Here is a 17,701-nt window from a genome sequence, read left to right as displayed (position 1 = left end):
TGCGTAGTTTACCAGCATAGGCTGGTGCCTGGTGCTGATTGTGAGCCCTGAGTTAAGGACTGTATGATAGCTAATTAACAAGCTTGCACAAACACTGGTGGTAAATATTAAGTTTTAGTTAAGATTATTCTCTCTTACTAACAAGAAAATACCCCAAAATATGATGTATCATTTTGCATAAATATTTTACAACTCAAACAGGGATTAATCCTTCTTGGAAAAGCAAAAGATATCAATTTCCTTTGCCAAGGGTGGCCTCAGTAGACTATTTTGTAATGCAGCCACAAGATATGTTTTATGATATCTTGTCCTGACTGGAAATTGTTGCTCTCTTTCCATTGCTAACATGATAGTTTGCTTTGTTGCTCTCTGCACCTACACAGTGAACTAACAGCCAGATGTGTCAGTGTCAGGCAAGTAAAAAGAATTTTGAAAGTTATTCTGGGAAATGCGAGTCGTAATTTAAGTTAGAAGTGGACACGAGAAGTTTAGGGAACTTTGATGGCAAAAAAAATACAATAGGTTACTGATTTTGCCAGAGTCATTCATTATTGAATTCATAGAAAATTAAACATAATCTGTACAGTGAGCAAATTAGACAAAAAGTCTTCAACTGATGAGTCAGTGCTTGACAGGGTCAGTAAAACACATGACTTTACTGACATGCTTTTTTTGCCTCTCGTGACTTTTGGCTAATTCTGTCTCAGTGGAAAGTATAAAACTCCCTTTTCCTTTTATAATTACAGGTTATATATAGAGACTATAAAGGAAAGTGTTAAAGGGCAGAAAAGGAGAAGGAACAGGAAAGAGATTAGCAAAGCAATGAGGTATTACTCATGGTGCACTTATTTGATTTATGGTATGTAGTTTTGCTGCCAGCATCCCCCAAGAATCATGATGTCATGTTTTGAAATCCTCCTGTCGGACCAATAGGTGGCAGAAGTTGCCAACAAGATCCAATGAGACGTGACTGACATTCCACCATTTCCAGGCAAAGATGAGAGAAACTTCCTAGTCAATCTCTCAAGTGCCACTTTGTCTGATAGCTTTCCACTCCAGTGAGAGGTGTGAGTAAAAAGAGTGGGGGAGGAAAGAAGGAAGGAAGGGAGGGAGGGAGGGAGGGAGAGCACAAGGGAAGGGAGGTAAATGTCACTGAAAGCACTTCGTGATGTTTAAACATTTGCCAGCCTCACAGTTCGTCACTTCTTGGCAATAACCTTACTATGAGCAACAATAGCAAAACAACAGGTCACGAGATTGCAAAGGAAGTAACCTCACCAGACGCAGGAGGATAATTTTAACCAGTACAAGTAGAACCTTGTAAAGAAAAATGCATGTACTTGCTAATGCAATGTGATAGGATTTTTATAGTTCTTGAGTGTGGTGGTTACAAGTTTGATGAGCGTGTACAAACAAACATTGAGGACAAATTAATGGAAAACATGTTGTGAAGAGGACATCATTCAGCTGAGCTAATGAAAACATCTCCCCCTCCATCCTGCCTTACTTGAACATCTTTAAAAGGAAAATATCTAACTGAGTACACATTTCATAATAAGTTTAATCCTTTGTCAAGGATAAACTGGGACACTGTCTCTCTGTAATGACAGTCCACCTTAAATATATCTTTGGAGTTACACAGACCTCCTTTTCTTCAAAGGAGATCAGCAGTTATGGTAAACGTGTGTTCAGTCAGTCACAATGGATGTCAATAGTCATCCAAAAAAAGAGCAAGATGTCCCAGTTCTAAAGGTGCATGAGTAACATGGAGGATATGACTAGCATATCATGTTTTGTGCTGTTGAGTGAGTTTGTCAGCATCACGAATAGAGGGCGACAGCAGACGCTGTCGTCTGGCTGTCATTCCTAACCTTACCCAAGATTGTTTCGTTTTTTTTTCATGGACTGAGAAGTAATATGATGAGAATCTGCCATACATACTGAGCAGAAATGGCATTTTATCACTACGAGGTGTTGAAGCAAAGGTTTCTAGATGTGGTTATGAAAGGTTGAGCACGGCCAGATCCAGAGTACTGTAGGTGTCTAGTTTGCAGACAGCATCTGCAACTGCATCCAGAATCTGTTGGCAAGGGACAAGATTGTAGTATCAGAACCAGTCGGGTTTCTGTTTGTAGTCACAGTTGTATTGACCAATTACATTTGTGCATCTGTTATCCAGATATTCTGGCTACACTGGAAGCCCTGAAATATTGGTTTATGACTCGAGAGGCTAAATCGTTGTCAGTCAATAACCAGTGGGTTTCAAGACTGGTACATGCAGACTGATTCTTTTTTCTGAGTATTAAATAGAGAAATGGTGTTTGATGCGAGAAGATGCTATGACAGGGGCCTGGATTCTGAAGATTGTAAAGGGACTTTATTGTCCTGATATTAGTCCATCAGGAAATGCCCCCACAAAGCTCTGCTAATCACATGACAGTGTTTTGCCTTAGGTGAGAAATGGGTAAAGTTATGGTAAAGGCACTGGTTGGATGTTTTTTAGTGTCTACCAAATCCTGCAAAGCAGATAGGATTGGAACAGACCCTAAGCTAGTGCCCTATCGTTAAAGAGAGTGCACAGGAATGTGTCTTAAGAATAATAAAAAATAGGATGCTTGTAGACATTTCTCTATAAAAATGTATTTCTCTTCAAAAGAAATGCCTGCTTGATGCCAGTGACAGGACTGACTGGTGGTTGAAACAGGGGAAAGTGATGGCAGAACAGACACGGTGATTCATTTTGTGAGCATGTTGGTTTCTTCCTCAAGTTACTTATACAGACAAATAAAGTTGTTGCAAACGAAGCCATTGTGAACGGATGTTCTTGCTCCCAATTAGCAGACAAGAAAGAAACCACATGTTCACTGAGCTCAATGTCAGCGTGGCCTTGAAAATAAACCCAGACTCTTAACAATGGCTTGTGCATCCACTGGGAAATTTGGCATGAAAAGAGGTAAACTGAAATTCACACTGAAGAGCTTAGTGATTTTGGTCAAATGAAATGTAATAAATACTTTTGGATGTTTCCCTTTAAATTGTACTGCATATTATCATAATACTTTTCCACCAAATGATTGTATACCATTTCAAACAGTACTACAACAGTAATGGCTTGGAAATAAACATGTCTTTAACCTAGAAAATGACTTGGTTGCTGAAAATCCACTGTCCAATCTGTACTGTTGGCATTTCTGTCATTAGGTTTCACATGGCAGCAGTAACATCAGTTATGATAATGACCACTCCATAAGCTTAATGGCATCACATCTGTCTACAGGAGCTGACAACATCAAGAAATATTGGAGTCGTTACTACCAAGGGTCGCAGGGTGTAGTCTTCGTGCTGGACAGCGCTTCATCAGATGAGGACCTTGAGGCAGCACGTAATGAGCTCCACTCAGCCCTGCAGCACCCGCAGCTCTGCACACTGCCTTTCCTCATCCTTGCCAACCACCAGGACAAGCCTGCTGCAAGAACGCCAAACCAGGTAACCGAGCCCATTCACAGTTCTGGTGTTTATTTATTCCTTTTTTTTTTTGTGTAGTTTTTTTTAAGTCTCTGGGTGGGTTTGAGAGAGAGTGCAACGTGGATACTCCAAAGAAGCCATGGGGCTGGAATAGCCTGTCGAGTTGCATTTTGTTTTAGACTTCTTTAGTGTCCAACCTCATCTCTAGAAGACTTATTTTCAGACCTCAGTGGAGGGTGGAAGCAGGATTTCCATTCGAGCCATGTTTAGAGGCACCATAGCTGAAGAGTCTTCTATGAGTTTTGGCAAGAAACTTCAGTGCCTGTCATTGCAGTAACCTGATTATCTGCTGGTGGAAACTACTGTTGAGGAAGGCTGTCGAGCTGAAAAAGGAGACTTCTTAGACTTGATTTGTCCTCATTGCTGTACACTTACAGTAGTAGATCTGCATGTGAATGCAGAATCTGCAGGCAATGGACAAGACGTAGGTAATGAAAGCATTGTTGCATTGGTTGTCTGTTTGTAGTCTGAGTAATATTTACCAAAAACGTTTAAGCAGGCTTTGGTTGCACTCTGTGTGGAGAGCAAAAGGAAAACATTGTCTGAAATATAATCTCGGATCACAGTGGCTATTGTCTGGCGATTTAGCTTTTTATTAACTTTTTTATATAATTGTGCATTCATCCATATCAACATATATGCTTATAGAGATTAGCCTCCCTAAGCTTGAACTACTTTCTTGGTCTCAAGTTGCTATTCAGACTTTAAACAATGACCAGTGCACAAAAATGGAGGTCTTGGCCTAGATATCCATTATCCGGATATTCCCTACCTACACCAGAAGCCCAGAAACATTAGCCAATACCCCGAGAAGCTAAATTGTCTGAGATGATAGCCGATAGTTTCCAAAATTGGGATTGCCCAAAGGAATTTGGAGTCAAGAAGGACTGTGGCTTTTGTTGTCGCAAAGGCAAAAACTTTGGTGTGGAACGACTTTGTGGGTGATGTGGGAGTAACTCCTGAGACATTTCTGAACTCAACAGACATGCCTTCTGTGGAGGAGGCACAATCGTATGACTTTGAAGCTTTACATATCTTGGATGAAGGTTCACTCCGCAATTCAAAAGGCTCTTAATGCTGTTTGGTTTACTTGGTCATGCCTCTGCAGTGGTGCAACAAGGTGTGCTTCAGTTTTTGGGGTATTACACTGCCCAACCTCCTAGGAAAATCTTTTGTCAAGGTGCTGTAAAAGAGACTTGACTTGACTTTAATGCAAATGTCATCCTGATTGATGAACAGACCAACTTTTTACCCTTGTAAGGTTACTGTTTTTAGTGACTAGATGAATATTAATATGGATTCAAGCAGCAGAAATGCATTTCTCCTGTAGTGTTTCTTTGCTCACTTTTGGGGACAAGAAGCAGCTTGAATATCTGAAAAGAACTTTGAGAAACTACTGCTCCCTCAAATTGAACTAAAAACACTTATCCCGACAGTATAAACAGAAACATTTAACACAAATATCTGACAAAACAATGTTCCAATATCAGTGAGGTTTTTTTTTTAATGTAGCAGGATTTTAATCTCAACTTTTTGAATACATTCATCTGTTTTGTAGGGCATGTGCTTCTAAGATGCATGCTTTGTATCCATGGTGGTAAATGGTCCATGAAACAACTTTTGCTCTGGAAGACAGATTCCCCCTAATTTTTTGTTCGCCTTGATGTTTTTCTATTTATTGAAGTGGCAGCAGATCAAAGTTTGGCGTTTAATCTTTGAAAACCTTTGTGACTTTTCTTTATGACTGCAGATTACTCCATATTATTCTGGGCAGGTTTTGCTCTCCTAATCCTCTCTATATATTGACTTAGTAGGAAACAATATACTTCTGACTGAGCATCAACCATGATGAAGCACATTTACAATACATATTTTTTTGTCTTGTCATGTTTTTTTGTTTGTTTTTTTTGTCTCAAGGCAAATGGCAGTTTTTGGGTCCACCAACAGGCAGGTTGTAATAGTTCAAGGATAGTAGAAGTGTCATGTAGTGGTCATGGGGTAGTAGGTCATATCACCACCTCCCCTCAGGACAGAATTAATCACTGTTAGTGGAGGCAGTAATGAAATACAGCACAACTCGGGTAGTCTGTCCCACTTCTCTCTCCCCCTCTCCCTCTGTGCCAGCCATGCTTTACCACTCTACTTCCCTCCAAGAAGGAGCCTCTTGGAGTGGCATGTTGTGGATAGCGTTCCCTGTGCAATGCTCAAGTTTCAAAAACCTGGAACCTTACTTTCCTGGACACTGACAAAATCACACACATGCAGACGTACAGTATACACACGCATGTATCATCTACAGAGGCCTACTTAATGTTTCTGATGCCTGGAGAGAGGACCATCTGCAGTTCCTAGCCTAGACCACCGGTGTTGCTGCTCTTCAGTGATGTGACATCTGCAGTGGAAAATTATAAAGAGAACATTTTTATGCCAGATTCTGCTGTGACCCAAACAAAATGCATCTGAGGAAATCCTACAACGCCACCTGAATCAGTTTAACTTAATAAACTAATTAGCATGGACTGGTTGCACTTGAGCCACAAGCCACTATAGTCACGGAAACCCACTAATCTTATTGATATTTTAAATGGAAACTGCTTGCTTTAAGCCCAGCAACACTGGTCTCTTTGTCGGCCCTCATAACGTAGCCAGTTAATCCAGTCTGTGAGCTGCCCACACTTGCCCACTGGTCTTAGCGTGATGTGTCCTCTGCCACCATTGCATCAATCTCTGGAAGTATTGACTTTTCTGAGCTGTTTGCAAACACTGATCACACGTGAGCATGGAGGGATGAGAAAAATGTCGCCTAAAGGCTTTTTTCGCACCTTGACAGAAGGTCTATTTCAGTTCATTGTGAAGGACTTACATAAAGTGAGTTGATCAGGGCGGCTGAGGATTCTGTTGTTACTGCTCTAGTTGCTTTCATAGTGTGTCCATCAGCTGAACTTAATTGGGCATGTGGACAATGCATTGTCCAGGTACACTGTCCTTACATGTATTCACATTCAACAAAAGAAACCCATACATGCAATTACAATATTTTTTTTAATTTCTAGTTGCTTTTATCCATTTCTTATACAAACTATGGTAAGGTTAACATCCACTTTCATACCTCCTGTTTAACTTATTTATGTCAAGTTGTTGATCTTAAATCTTGACATAAGGCTTTGAAATCTTATGTCAGTGGAGACAGACATCTAATTGACTAAAATAATTCACTACTGTAAGTCTAATAATAGACTGGGTCTCTGAATGCCGCACTCTTAGCACTGGGCTCAGTTGTTGGTGCAAAGAAGTCCCTTATTTGGCATGGATTTAAAAGTGTGTGTATATTGTTCGTAATGTGTTTGAAATTTGATTGTTATTATGAGTGTGACCATGCCTGTCTGACTCATGGCTGTGTCACTGAGTGAGCTTGGTGTTCAGTGACTCATGATTAATCTTTGCTAAGATGAAACTAAATTTTAGACCAACTATGAAAGAAATAATTGATTCTCTGCCTCTATTGTACGTCAAGCTCACCCTTGCTTGTTCTCTAATAAGCCACACTGTTAAAAATGAAGCAGCAAAAAAAAATTGATGCCCACTCAACCACTGGAGAGTGCAAGAGGGCAAGCCCTCCACATGTTAACCAAACATTTGTTCAACATCTGCAGGGGTCTTCCGGGAGTTTATTTTCAGTTCTCCCCAGGTTCCCATGTTATCGCTTTTAGTTCACAGCAGCTTCAGTCCACTCAGTTATGGGACTTTGCATCTTAGAAACATAAAGATAAAATATATTGCGTCGGATTAAAACATTATTACAGCATGCTGTTGCAAATGAAAAACTGGTACAGGCTTCAAAGTTAATGTTTTTTTAGCTGTTAGCAGTCATCACACATCATCCCACACTACCGCATTGCTAAAATTAATATTTGTCTCGTAATTGTAAATTAGAATTTGCTTGTAATTGTAGTTATAAGCAGGATTGAGAGGGTTTTGCTCGTTATGCCCACTGGTGAGGTACATTGTTCCTTAGGGTTCCTTGCTTATGGTTCGTCTTCAGGAAGTTTGGGAATATTTATGTGTTCATATTACTTATTGATAAAGGTTGTCAAAATGCTCTACTGTAGAGCTGAGTTGCTTAATATTAAATGAAAGTTACACTAAAAGTACCAAGGTACATGTCAGACACAGGTGGCGAACCACTCTTAGCACTGGCCTTGCTGGTACAGTGTAAGTGCAGCATGTCTCCTCAGCTGAGGATAAAAGCTCAATTAAAGATGTGCCACTTCCTATTTCTAAGATTTTATCATCCTCTGCAGCAGCAGCAAGGTTGTTGGGAGCATCACAGCAAGGCCTCGGAGTGAACCCTAGAAAGTGTCTGTTGATGTACAGTGTGTCCAGCTGCATTGCTGAAAACAGTTAACACATACAATATCACTCGTTTATTTAGGTTCTGGAGTATGTCTGCTTGCATTACATTTCTTATTGAATTTGTTGCATAACTACAGTATATGAGATATTATATGTTGTTATATGCTCTGTGTATGTATACATACAGCTAAGTTACTACAAGTAGAAGCTTAAAACATACAATGAGGCAAAAATGATGTTTTTCTTTGCCCAGAAACCAGTTTGTAAGTTCAAGGAAAGTAGGTTAACATTCTCATTTTCCTCCTGCTCCCACATCCATACCTGAAAAAGTCTGCATCAGTCGTACTGTGATGTCTGTTTCCACAGGACCCAAAAAATCTCACTTACGCTTGTATCCTCTAAAAGTCTTGTATAAGACACCATATATATACTAGTATGTTATGTTTCTTTTCATTATTTATTAGGATTTCCAGTAGCTTCTTCCTAAGTAAACAAGTCCTGCTAAGGGTCAGTGCACATTACTTTGAGATGTTTTGGGCCAGTGGAGTTACTTCACTCAAACGTTTGCGTCATAGAAGCTTTACTGTTCATTAGGTCATCGCCAGGTCAGGAGGGTAAAGTGTACAAATACTGTACTTTGTAGAGAAGATTATTTTTTGTTCACCATTATAAATTTTAACTGTAATAACTGGTAAATTGAAGTGGTAGATGATAATTCGAGCGAAATTAGATTGTGAATTGCAAACAATCCTCTTATGTTTTTCTCATAATAAGTCACTCATCAATAATCAGTTGTTTTTTTTTTTAAAGTAAAGGCTGTTATAATGTTTTAGATTACTGTAATCCATAACACCTTTAGACTAACCTTTTCAACAAGAGTCATAACCTTTGATCCACCATAACAATTTGCTCCAGAAAACTCAGTCTGGTTACATCCTTAGTAATCCCTTTGAAATATTTAAACGTTTTAAGCATGTCTAAATGTTTATTAGACAAGTCACTCTTAATTAAAACAAGAGGTCATGCATAATGTTTTGCGTATATCATATGTGATGCATGGATATAATGCTGCTGGTCTAGCCAGAGTGTCCCCCTTCAATCCCTGACTCAAGTAAAAAACTATGGTGAAACTATGGTTTGAAACACATTAAACTTTGTGTAAATGTGACCATTTCCAGTTAACATAAGTTTCATATTAGGGCTGATATATTTTAATAGCACCTCAGAGGAATCCCCACTAACAAATAAGATTTAATTGCTTGGAGCAAAAATAAATTGGCACCTAAAACTTCCAAGCAGCTTGCAAACACATGATGACAAGATGACAACTGCAGCGGGATTAAGAGAAAAAAAAGTTTGAAGTATCGATATAATTTAAATCAAAACAAGGTTTGCTTAAGAAATAGCATTGATAAACAGTAAAATACTGATACATAGCTATCTTACTGTGGCTTAATCAACAGAATGGGATATACATATAATGATGTAAAAACAGCAACAAAAAAAAGGAAAATTACTTCCTTGTGTTTCTGGGCTTAATCTACTAAACAAAGTGGCTATTGGAGTCCATAGTACAAATGGTTACTTCTGAGGTGCATTATTAACATTGTACTCTTTGTTTCATAATATGTTTTGATTTTCCCGTCATCTCAGAAACCTAAAGCCTCAATTGGCAGTGATACGCTTTGAAGCTTTCTTCTGTAAATCATGTTAAACGTCCCATATGGAATTTAAAAGGATGCTTTATGTAAATATGAAAGCGCACATTCCCTTGGACAATTATATGGTGTATAATGTTACAAACAGATGGATGGAAGTCTGTAGAGAAAACCATGAAGTGCGTCTGTCACTGAAGGTCTATACATGATCTAGCTTGGTAAATTAGATTAGGCCCACAGATGAATGAAGTTATGTGTTGTCGTGGAGTTTTATTGGAACATGTATTAGATTTTGCAAACATCCCTCTGACTCCTGCAACAGCTCTCCATCTGAACTCCTCCAAAAACAGCAGTACCATTGCAGATTCCTGTGAATATTTGATGAGCACCACCCATGAAACAAGCCCAACTTTAGTTGGTCCGAATTCTATTGGCAGCTATTCTGGCGATGACACTATACACAGATGACGTCTCCATGTTGGCCCTCTTCTCACAGCAACCACCCTGTTGACAGAACAAGGTGGCTCATTTCCTTAACACACATACATACCATTTGCTAGTGCTGTTTTCTGGGGCACTCCTTGTTTACGGTGTCACGTTAGGGACTTAGGGTGTTTCTGGCACTGCTTGAGCGAGGGGTGAGAGAAGGTGGCGGTGGGGTAATGCAGCTCAGTGGGCCTGTTAAGGCCTCACTGGGGCCCTCTGTGCTGGTGCAAGTGTTTTTCAGGAGCAGGGTGGGTCTGGACGAGGTTGAAGGAAATGTGGGACAAAATTCCTTGTTGACATCAATCTCCTGCTGTTGGGGGGCCCAAGGAAGCTGGGGAGGAGTGGAGGGGAGGTCACCCTGTTGATATAACACCTCAACAAAGCAGGTCTGTTTGGATGGATGGGCCTAATGGACTGCATCCACGAGAGGCTCTTGTTTGAGAAAAGGCTGTCAGTGTTTGAAGGCAGAGGGAGAGGTCTTTTTGGTTCTATTGGCGCTTGTCTTATTTGAGGAAGAGATGGAAGACAGAACAAAACTGATGAAACACTGCCCGAAGAGAGCAAAAGAACATGGGTTGAGTCACAGGGAAGACATAACACAGGGTAGAACTGTCTCATGTGGAAACCATTGACCTTATAAAATATGGATGGCGCTTCTGGGACTGAAAAGTGAAGCCCATGCAAAGTGCCTTAAATCTGCATTCTTTCTAATGGCCAGCAGGGGGTGACTCCATTGCCTGCATAGAGAAGTCCAATTGTATGTAAGCTTATGAGAAAATGACCATACTTCTCACTTCATTTATTACCTCAGAAAGCAGTTTCCTAATGACTTTATGGTCTCAGTCACTAGTTTCAAGTCTTCTCCAACATAGCATGATGTTCATTTTATAAATTATGGTCCCAGAGTAAAATAGGCAATAAAGCAGGGTATGCTTTAAGGCATGGCTACCTTGTGACTGAGAAGTTGCTACCATGTCTTCGGGTTCTCAGTCAGATCCAATCAGGATATCCTCCCCAGCTCCACCCCCTCGTCCGAATATGGTTGCTTCTGGCCACGAAAAACCAAGATGGCAACGGCTGTAAAATGCCAAACTGGAAAATGGGAGTCCTCAAATCAATGGGTGACGTGGTGGGTTGACATGTGCTGACAACATGAGAGAAGACCGGAAAGCTGGAATGAAATTTAAAAAAGAAATCTTTTAAGCAGAGTAAAAAGGGGTGGCAACAGCAGTAAAATGCCAAACTCAAAAGCGGGAGTCTGACAGATCCTCTAGATGGAAGCATTGAAACAATGTGGTTAAAGTCTCCAAATGACTGAACGGAAATGGAAACCCCTCTACACTATCTTTTCTTTCTGTCACACTCTCAGTCCTTTACTCATCCACACACATGCATAAACTCAAGTCGATCCAGTCCGGAACAGTCCCTTTATCCTTTAGTCCATTGTGAGGAAAAACAGTGCCTGGTATGAATTGGAGCACATCTGTTTTCAGTGTACCAAAGCTAAATCTGATGTTGCTTATTCATTGTGACAAAGTTACACCATACAGACAAGCAGCCATTCAAATGCGTCATACACTCAGAGGCCATTTACTGCCACACCAGTGAAAATAACCAAGTGAATTACAGAAGGTTGGCGTTTATTGTTAAATTGTGTTTTTTAAACACTGTTCCAGCTCTCGTTGTATCAATTTCCAGGAAATCAAGTCGACTGCACCAGACTGACAGATTTTCACCTCCTCACCAACCAGCATACAAACAAATATTAATCATCAGTTTGCCATATTTTGATCGAAACAGATTGGCAGACATGCACTCAGACACAGTGTATGTATGACGCAGACATTGTTTGTTTCATATGTACCATATGCGACATGTTTTCCGCCTTCAGTTTATCTGAGAGGGAATCATTTTACTCACAAATAGAATATTTTCTCTTGGCTACTGTTTAGCGCCGCTGACGCGATCACAAGCCAAACTGAGGACATCTCCTTACTTCTTATTAAGACCTGCATAAACAAGCCTGTCAGTATGTCAGGAGAAAAATCATCCAGTTCTGCTGTAAAACTCCTGTGCTTGCCTAGTGCCAGCACTAACTGCCTAGAAGACTTTATCTCAGTTATAACTTGATAATTATGTTTAAGTACAGTTTGTGAATGATTAGATGAGTTTTGGTTTATGCTAATGGAGCATAGAGTGGAAATCCCACTGCGAGTACTGTTGTCACAAGCTGTTGCAGCCTTTTACATCCACTTCAACGCGTCCCAGTCTAGAATCTACATTGTAACACTTACATACTGCGTATGTATGAATGTGTCAGGAAGACTCACTTACACACTATGAGAGGGGGTGATAGACAGTGAAAGAAAGCATTGCACATATCCTGAAATGCCATCTGATGAGTGGTGAAGTGAGACTTTGCATCTGCACTGCACAGATGAAGTCACCGTTGGCCAGTCCCCGTGGATTTAACCCTTTATTGGCACGTATACTCATTCTGCATTGTGGTGTCCATCCTTTATTGTCCTGTCTTTACTCTGCACATTTTTGACATTTTTATTGAGATCGCCTGTAGAAGGATTTCTGGCCATTAAAGTTCAGAATTAAAGTTGTGTTTGTGGCTGTTTTTTAGTTACTTGATATTGGAGTTGTAGAAAAAAGGGCCTGCCAATTTCTTAACATGTTTGCTCTCTCTCCTCTTTTCCCACAAGGTTCTACAGAGTCAGAATACTATCACCTCCATTGATAAAACACTAGACACAGGAAAGGCCATATCCCTCTCTTTACGCCTACCCCTTTTCTTGCCTAACTGTGCTTAAAAAATTAGAGCCCCAGTGACTAATGGTACAACTCTGTACCTTGTTTTCGTATAGTGTTCATAGCTTCATGTGATAGATAGCCGCAGAGTAATTCCTTTATAGTCTGCCAAACTATTGTGTCATTAATTCTTTGATCTCTTTCCATATCCTCCTTTCTCTTTCCTCACTTTTAAGCTCCCAATGTAATTTTTTTGCTTTAAATTCTCAAATCGTTGATTCTTCAGTGTGGAGACTGATTGGAAGGCATGTTTTCTGCAGGGAACAACCTCGCCAACCCCACAGCTGACTGGGTTTTTATGCAGCCTGTTCTGTTCTCCTGTGGTCCACAGGAATGTGGCTCACATAATGATTGAAAACCCACAACCAAAAGATTTTTCCCATGTATGAGGTTTCGTTTGACCAATGCATGTGTGCCCCTTCTGGTTGCGCACAATACAGATGAGAGAGCACAGCAGGGGAGATGAAATAGATCACTGTGTGACAGGTGTGATTGCATGTTTTTGCCAAGTCTTATAATTAATGGAGCCATTGTGAGAGGAAATGTCTTTTTACATGTTTGTCATGATTTTACAGCTCTAGTAAACTCAAGAGATACTAATTGACTTAAAACGTAAGCATTGCATTTTGCAGACAGTCACCCAGAACCCAGTGACTTAGTTTTACTCCCACGTTGCTGAGAATCACAACTAATAATGGAGATGTTCTGATCAGTGACTGGTGGAGCTGTCAGCTATGATTTGGGCCACCGCCAGAGATTAAGAACGTGGTTGGGTCATGGTGTGGGGAAGTAGTTAGCCAGCCTTTTTGTCTCTATTATCATGCTTCCTGAAATAAAGTGGGTGGAGTGGGGGCATGGAGGGGGGGGGCTGGGCGGCACTCTCTGTTTGATCATTGATCTCCATGACCCCATTTGAAGGGTCTTAATCTCTCAGTTGACCTCCTCAAGGATTTTTTTGAGGAAGGGGTGACAGGGGTGGATGTTGTCTGGGAGCTAGCAAGGCTGTGAGGATGCTGTGGGGAAAGTGATGGGGGTGTTTTTTCACTTGAGTGGAGATACGGGGGCGTAATGTGCCTGGAAGGTGTGTGGATACACACGTGTGCACATGCACAAGTGTGTGCAAATCTGAGGTATGGAACTTGATGCAAACTGCCTTTATGTTTCTGACTGCTCAACCACAGAAATTCACAACTTGGTAAATTTCGCCATCAAAGTTTACTTAGGCCCAGCTCACCCACGCGCAGGAAGTTTCAGATAGGATTTGTGGTTTTGTTGTCTCGCACAAACTTGCCTTTTATGTACAGTTTTTGTTGTGCAATTTGCAATTTCCGGTAGGACTGATCTGCATCACATATCTTAGACAAATATGCCTCCTACTCTCTATTTCTTTCCTCTGTCTTTGCTCATTTTGAAGCCCTTTGAGCTGTAAAATGATGAGTAGTAGTAGTAGTAGTAGTAGTAGTATTAGTAGTGGTGGTGGTGGTGGTGGTAGTATAATACTATACCTCATAAAACATAAAGGCACTAAAATATACCAGTGAATTCATTGATATCCAGCTGGCATAAAGGTGATTTTCTGTCCTAACCACACTGACTGAACATGGAGCCTTCCTCTGAGGATGTTCTTCCATCATGCAAATGTCTAACTCTATCCCCAAAGAAGATTTAAGGCTAACTTTCCTTCAGCCTTTGTGCCCTCAAGTCTCCAAAGCACCACTCTCCATGACAATAAGAGGATAACGCTGTCTCTGTCTTCAGGGCTCAAACTGAATGTTGTGACAGGGCAACCAGACTGCACCCTTTCACATACATCCTCACCACAATCATCGGCTTCATAGACTGAACGATTCGCGTTGTCCATATCCTCATCATGGTGCTAATTGACGAGGGTCTTGTGGAATTGACATAACAAGTTTTTATACTTGAGAGTTTTGTATTTACTTGTTTGCAAGAGTTACTCATTATAACATTTTTTTATAAAGGTTAATAATGACTCTTCATGTCCTCTCAAAGCACAGTTTGACTAATATTTTTCAAAATAGTTTTTTGGGGAGTTTTATTTGTCAGTGAACGATCGAAAACAATACATTGACTTTTCATCAAGAAAACCTTTTTATAAGATGGTAAACCCCTTTAACATTTTGTGTTGTATTACTTATATCTGGATAGAATCCAGATTTTATTTAAAATCACTGTCATTTACACTCATGTCACATATATGCATCTCTGTGGACCAGATCACAAATCTGATTGCAATCACTCTTTGGTAAGGATGCATGATATATATTGGCCTGATAAAATTTATTTATGGTTATCCATTTTTGCCATCTATCATATGTCTTTGCCCACTACAGCTTAACCTTTTTACCCTCATGGGTGCATAAACTACAGGTTATGAACTTATTTTTACAATATAAAAATGTGAAATTATTGTGAAATTGAGTCATTGGTATCAGCCGTGAGAAGCAATTAATTATTGGCTATCTGTACCGGCTGAAAAAATCCATATCATGCATCCCTAGTCTGTGGTTTCCAGGGCTACATCGGGTCCGTCCTCCTCCAGGTCAGGAAGGTGTGAATGCACCTGAAAATTGCAAAAATTGCCAGAAGAAGAATAACTTCTGGTCTATAGCTTTTAACTTTACTTACAGCAATAACAGCTACCCTTAGCTATCCTTAGCTTACAACTATCCCAAAACCTGGCACAGACATATAAATGAATCGTTTTTCAGAATATGAATGAATGTGTATCATCTTCACAGGCTGTAACTCATGCCGCTCTGTCATACAGCTCAATGCTTCCTCACCCACACACGTCATTCAGTGGTTGGACCAATCAGGGATCAGATAATTGCTACAACAGCTTGGTGTGTATTTGGTTGTATGCTTAGAAATTGCTGGATCTATTTTCCCTTTTTTCTTTCATGAGACAAAGACTAATGTCAGTGTAATTTTAGTTTAAGCTGGTGTTATCTCAAGGACAAAGGAGAGAGACCAACAAATCCAACTGTAAGTGGCTATTTCCACAGACTGATGTACTGTAGGAGGAGTAAAGATTACATATGCTTATTGGAGAGACTGATGCATTTGCACGTTTTCAACATCTGCTGAGAATGCATCTCAAACCTCATCTGCAGCTGGTTTCAACCACCAGGATTTAATCATCATGAATTTGTGCATTTACCCATAAATATCAGATAGCTTTTACATTCTGCCCTAGATGCATGAAATGATGCAATGCAATATGTGAGACAGCCTTAACTTTGTTTAAATGTTTTAGTTATGGAAGAACTATATAACAGATTTATTGATTGTGTTCAATTGTTGCAGCTCGATACAAAAACAGCTGAAAACAAAGTTGTTGCAGCTGATCATGAGCAATTAGCACAGGGTATTGTCAACACACTGTCCATTACCAGACTACTAGATGAGGTCACTGTTTGTGACTTATTTCCTAAGAAGTCTCCGTAGTTTATAATCACTTCAGCAGATTAACATCTACAACTCCCAACGGTTGGAGCGTCTGAGTGATTCAGGTGGTCCATTTGATTTGATTACAGGGAATAACTCACACAAGGTTGTTTTGAAACAGGTTTTGTGCGTAATGACTTCTGACTAAAGCTGGAACTTCTCTTTGATTTTTGTTTTGAATCACAGTTTTGCAACACAGTTATTGAGGTCACTATGTTTTCCTCTCTTTGTAACTGCTCCTTCCTAGTGCAATTAACAACTGATGAGAAGGTGTTTTGGTGCACTCTTTTGGTGCAGCTTTCATGTGGATTGCAAACATTTACCTGTTTTGTGAGGAGAAGATACATCATGACAGGAAGCGCGAAGAGAGGAAGAGATGGGAATGTTTTCATTTGACTGTCTTTGGTATTCAGGCCAGATAATTAAGTCTCTCTTTTAAATTGTCTCTTCTTCAAGACCTCCAGATGTGTCTGAGTGTTGTCAGACAAGGTGTGTCGCTCTGACATGTCCGTCCATGAGCAGCTGTGCGGATGTGCTCATTTATGCGCACACTCGTGGATATCAAACTGTTGTGTTTTACATCAACAAACCTTTTCACCACAATTTCCCCTCCTGGTTGTGTCACACTCCCACACACACCATGGTGTTATGTGGTCAATTCACTGCTCACCCTCAGGAATGCAGCTGCACCCCGACTACACCACACATAGATACACACACACACACACACACACACACACACACACACACACACACACACACACACACACACACACACAGACGCTGTGGTCCCCCCTCCTCTCCTTTACTGTCTTCAGCTGGAAAGGTTTAAAAAACGAAACTTGCACAAGATTCCTGGGAAGGAAACCATAAAGAATGGATTTGATGTGAAGAGGAAAACCACAGTGCTGGGTGAATTGTGATAATGACAGACAAGACACTTCCTGGCTTCTTGTTTTGAGGGGGAGATACAAATCTCAAACAGTGTTACCTAAGATACTGAGCTTAGCCAGGTATAGAGATAACACTGACGAGGCTGAGGAAAAGGGAGAGGGCCAAGGAAACACAAAGCTGCAAATGAGAACGGCAGTGCCCCAGAACTCCCCTTCTGCTTATCTCTCTGCCCATCGTCTGCGACTCTTATCAACACACCAATTGTATCCAGGCCACGGGTCGTGCCTGTGTTTTACTTCGTAGCTGTACTTGGTAGTCATGCTGGAACACATTCTTATCGACCTGCCGCATCAGTGATGAGGAATTAATGGACCGCTCCAGACTTTTTTCCTTTTATTTTTAGACCTGAGGGGCAGTGGTCACTAGACAATGTTTGTTCTGCCCTGATTATCTACCTCTGTTAACCCTCCTTTTATCAAAATATTTTCGGGGTAACA

General features: G+C 40.4%; 1 protein-coding gene across 2 annotated transcripts in view; it reads left to right on the top strand.

The window, feature by feature from the left end:
- arl15a (ADP-ribosylation factor-like 15a) overlaps positions 1 to 17,701 on the top strand; it is a 99,125-nt gene that overhangs the window by 47,976 nt on the left and 33,448 nt on the right. For both annotated transcript variants that reach the window (XM_084360357.1, XM_084360358.1), the window contains exon 4: positions 3,278 to 3,486. In XM_084360357.1, coding sequence (XP_084216483.1) covers positions 3,278 to 3,486 — 209 coding nt within the window. The remainder of the gene's footprint in view (positions 1 to 3,277; positions 3,487 to 17,701) is intronic.

This window comes from Pagrus pagrus (genome assembly GCF_965226575.1).
Source record: "Pagrus pagrus genome assembly, chromosome: 8".
Classification (NCBI taxonomy): Eukaryota; Metazoa; Chordata; class Actinopteri; order Spariformes; family Sparidae; genus Pagrus; species Pagrus pagrus.
Note: the sequence above shows the minus strand (reverse complement) of the source record. Positions and strands in the feature narration are given on the sequence as shown.